Here is a 2,988-nt window from a genome sequence, read left to right on the forward strand (position 1 = left end):
AGTCCATCTAACTCCGTGTTCATTCTATGGTGTCGCAAATGAATATTTTGTTACTTTCAGAGTAACCTAAAACAAGTGAAACAACTATTTGTTCATGCAGTGATTCTAACAACAACACTGGAAGTGTGGCTGTCATATGCGCTAATTTCTTTGCGTGTATACAAAGAAGTATTCACATGTATTCCTTGCTGTCGCTCTCCAACGTTTCTCTAACCATATTAAGTAAAACCTTTAAAAGCACCCAGATTTCTTGTCGATGTTTTGTCGTGACTCAATTGAGGTATTGATGCACTCAGAGTGATTAAACTGGAGGTCGATTCAGTAGGAGCAGAGGGCGTTTTTCTAAGTGTTACGTAATCGAATGAAAGTGATCAACTAACCAACTTGTAGTGCCGTCATCGTATTCCATTTCTTTCGTAGACAGGAGGCGCTGCTGAATGCCGCAGAAGAAACAGCGGAGGAGAAAAAGAAGGTGTGAAGAAGAAAGACAGGAAAGCGGCAAACCGCGCACGTTGACTTAACCGCGCGCAAGCATGGTGTGGTTCATCCTATGGAACAGTCTTCGCGCGTACGCACCATACATCGTCGCGCCGGTCGCCGCGGTGATCGGCATCGTCGGCTACAACGTGGAGTCGTGGGTGAGGAAGGGAGACCTGTCGACGCCTTACCGCGATAGCATCCAGGAGCAGCGTGAGGATCGGCTGTTGGACGAACTGACGAGCAACGACCCGACGCACATAAACAGCCTGAAGGAGAAGCGAGAGATCCCGAGGACGGTCTTCCGGAAGAACGACCCGACGTTGTGACGTACTGGCGGACGCTCGGTGTGACGACGCGCTTTGATGAGTGCGGTGATGTCCGACCGGACCCGGACGTTTGTACGAACGTGTGATACGGCTTCGTAGTTATAATAGAGTAATGGTGAACGGTCGAAGTATTATCACTACCTTCTCCAGTGTGGTTGATGTTTTAGTCAATAGCACAGATTGATTGTCCTTTAGAAGGACATATCATTTCGAATAACACGACAGTGTTCCCTGTGTAAATTAAAAAGTGCTCCACAAATAGCTCAAGAGAGGAAGATGACTTAATAAATTTCTATCATTTGTCATGAATAACTAAATACGCCTAATGATATTTCCTATGTATTTGTAAGGGCTTGTTTACGATTCTTCTTAGCGTCTGTGTGATATTGTAGAAAAGGGTGTAACAGTACCTGTGAAGTGGTGTAAAGAATAGGTGACAGCATGTGACTCCGTTACCCATGGCAGTGGGTATTCAGAGGGTATGATTTAATACCGCATAATACTTTCTCCACACTGTCTCCTTATCTATACAGATATAACGTGGTTAGCGTCGTTGCTCCACTTTTGGATTGGTTCAAGCCTGGCTTAGGTTGTCTGAGCTGAATCTCTATGGAAAATTCATTAAACTCCACAGTTTGCTCACTCATAAGGCTGACACTAACACCGAACCACCACAAAGCTACATTACACTGAGGCATCCCACATACTAATGAGGCAACACAGATACTACTGAGGCAACCCAGATACTATTGATGCAACCCAAATACTACTGATGCAACCCAGATACTACTGAGGCAACCCAGATACTACTGAGGCAACCCAGATACTACTGAGGCAGCCCATATACTATTGAGGTCCCTCAGATACTTGTATTGAAATGATTATTTCGTGATCAGTAGATGTGATTGATGCTATTAATAATATCTGCGTGGTTGACGCAATAAATTGGATAACAGTCATTACCTGTGTTGTCATGCCATGAATTTGTTACCGCTAGTACCTGCCTGGTGTGACGCAGTAGACTGATGGGCAGTCGGTACGTGCACTGTGGTGCCACTGATTTGTTACCAATACCGGCACGACAGTGCAATAGGTTTGGTATCAAACCCTAGTTGAGTGGCGGTGTATGTGATTGTGTGCCAATAAGCGAGTGAAATCGGCAGCGTGGTGTACTAACAGCGTAATGCGCAGGCGAGCGCAATCAGTAGCCACTCAATTCATATTAGGTTGCGGCCACTTGCGACATACGTTCGTCATATAGCGCTGCGCACATATTGGCGCCGCTTCGCGGCACTTGCGATTGCTCTAATTAACCCAGCGGGCAAGTCGGCACGAGTAGCGGCCCGTGTGCGATCCACTCCAGCGCGTCACGGCTTCGCGTTACGGCTCAAGCGCAAATTAAACTTCTCCCCGCGACGCTGCTCGCATTACCCCGGCGTGACGCCGCGAAGAGAGAGAGAGAGAGAGAGAGAGAGAGAGAGAGAGATGCGAGAGAACGAGAGAGACTCAGAGAGAGAGTGAAGAGAGAGAGAGAAGAGAGAAGAAGAGAGAGAGAGAGGAAGAGATAGGAGAGATGGAAGGAGTGTTAAGAAGAGGGAGAGAGAGAGGAGCGAAAAGAAAGAGAGAGACAGAGAGAGACAGAGGGAGACAGAGAGAGAGAGCGAGAGAGAGAAGATGGAGAAGAGAGAAGAGAGAGAGAGAGAAGGAGAGGAGAGAGGGAAGAAGAAGAGAGAAGAAAGAGAGAGAGAGCGAGCGAGAGAGAAGAGAGAGGAGAGAGAGGGAGAGAAGAGAGAAGAAGAAGAAGAAGAAGAAGAGACGAAAGAGAGAGAGAGAGAGAGAGAGAGAAGAGAGAGAGAGAGACGAGAGAGGAAGGAGAAAGAGAGAAGAAGGAGAGAGAGAGGGGGGGCGGTTGAAGGTAGGAAAACAGGGGGGGAGAAGAAAGAGAGAAGAAGAAGAAGAAGAAGAAAGAGAGATGAGACGAGAGCCGAGAGAAGAGAGAGAGAGAGAGAAAGAAGAGAGAGAGAGAGAGAGACGGGAGAGAGACGAGAGAGAAAAGAGAGAGACGACAGAAGGAGAAGAGAGAGAGAGAGAGAAGAAGAGAAGAAGAGAGAAGAGGAAAGAGACAGAAGAAACGAACAGAGAAGAGAGAGAAGGAGGAGAGAGAGAGCGAGAGAAAAGAATG

At 47.2% G+C, this 2,988-nt stretch overlaps 1 protein-coding gene across 1 annotated transcript; it reads left to right on the forward strand.

Annotated features, from left to right (window-relative positions):
- The first annotated feature begins 420 nt into the window (after positions 1-420).
- LOC106810777 (small integral membrane protein 12-like) lies at positions 421-1,765 on the forward strand. The gene has a single exon (XM_014814226.1). The coding sequence runs from the start codon at positions 534-536 to the stop codon at positions 804-806; it is 273 nt and encodes a 90-aa protein (XP_014669712.1). The 5' UTR covers positions 421-533; the 3' UTR covers positions 807-1,765.
- Positions 1,766-2,988: the final 1,223 nt, after the last annotated feature.

The sequence above is a fragment of the Priapulus caudatus genome, unplaced genomic scaffold (assembly GCF_000485595.1).
Source record: "Priapulus caudatus unplaced genomic scaffold, Priapulus_caudatus-5.0.1 Scaffold472, whole genome shotgun sequence".
NCBI classification, from domain to species: Eukaryota; Metazoa; Priapulida; class Priapulimorpha; order Priapulimorphida; family Priapulidae; genus Priapulus; species Priapulus caudatus.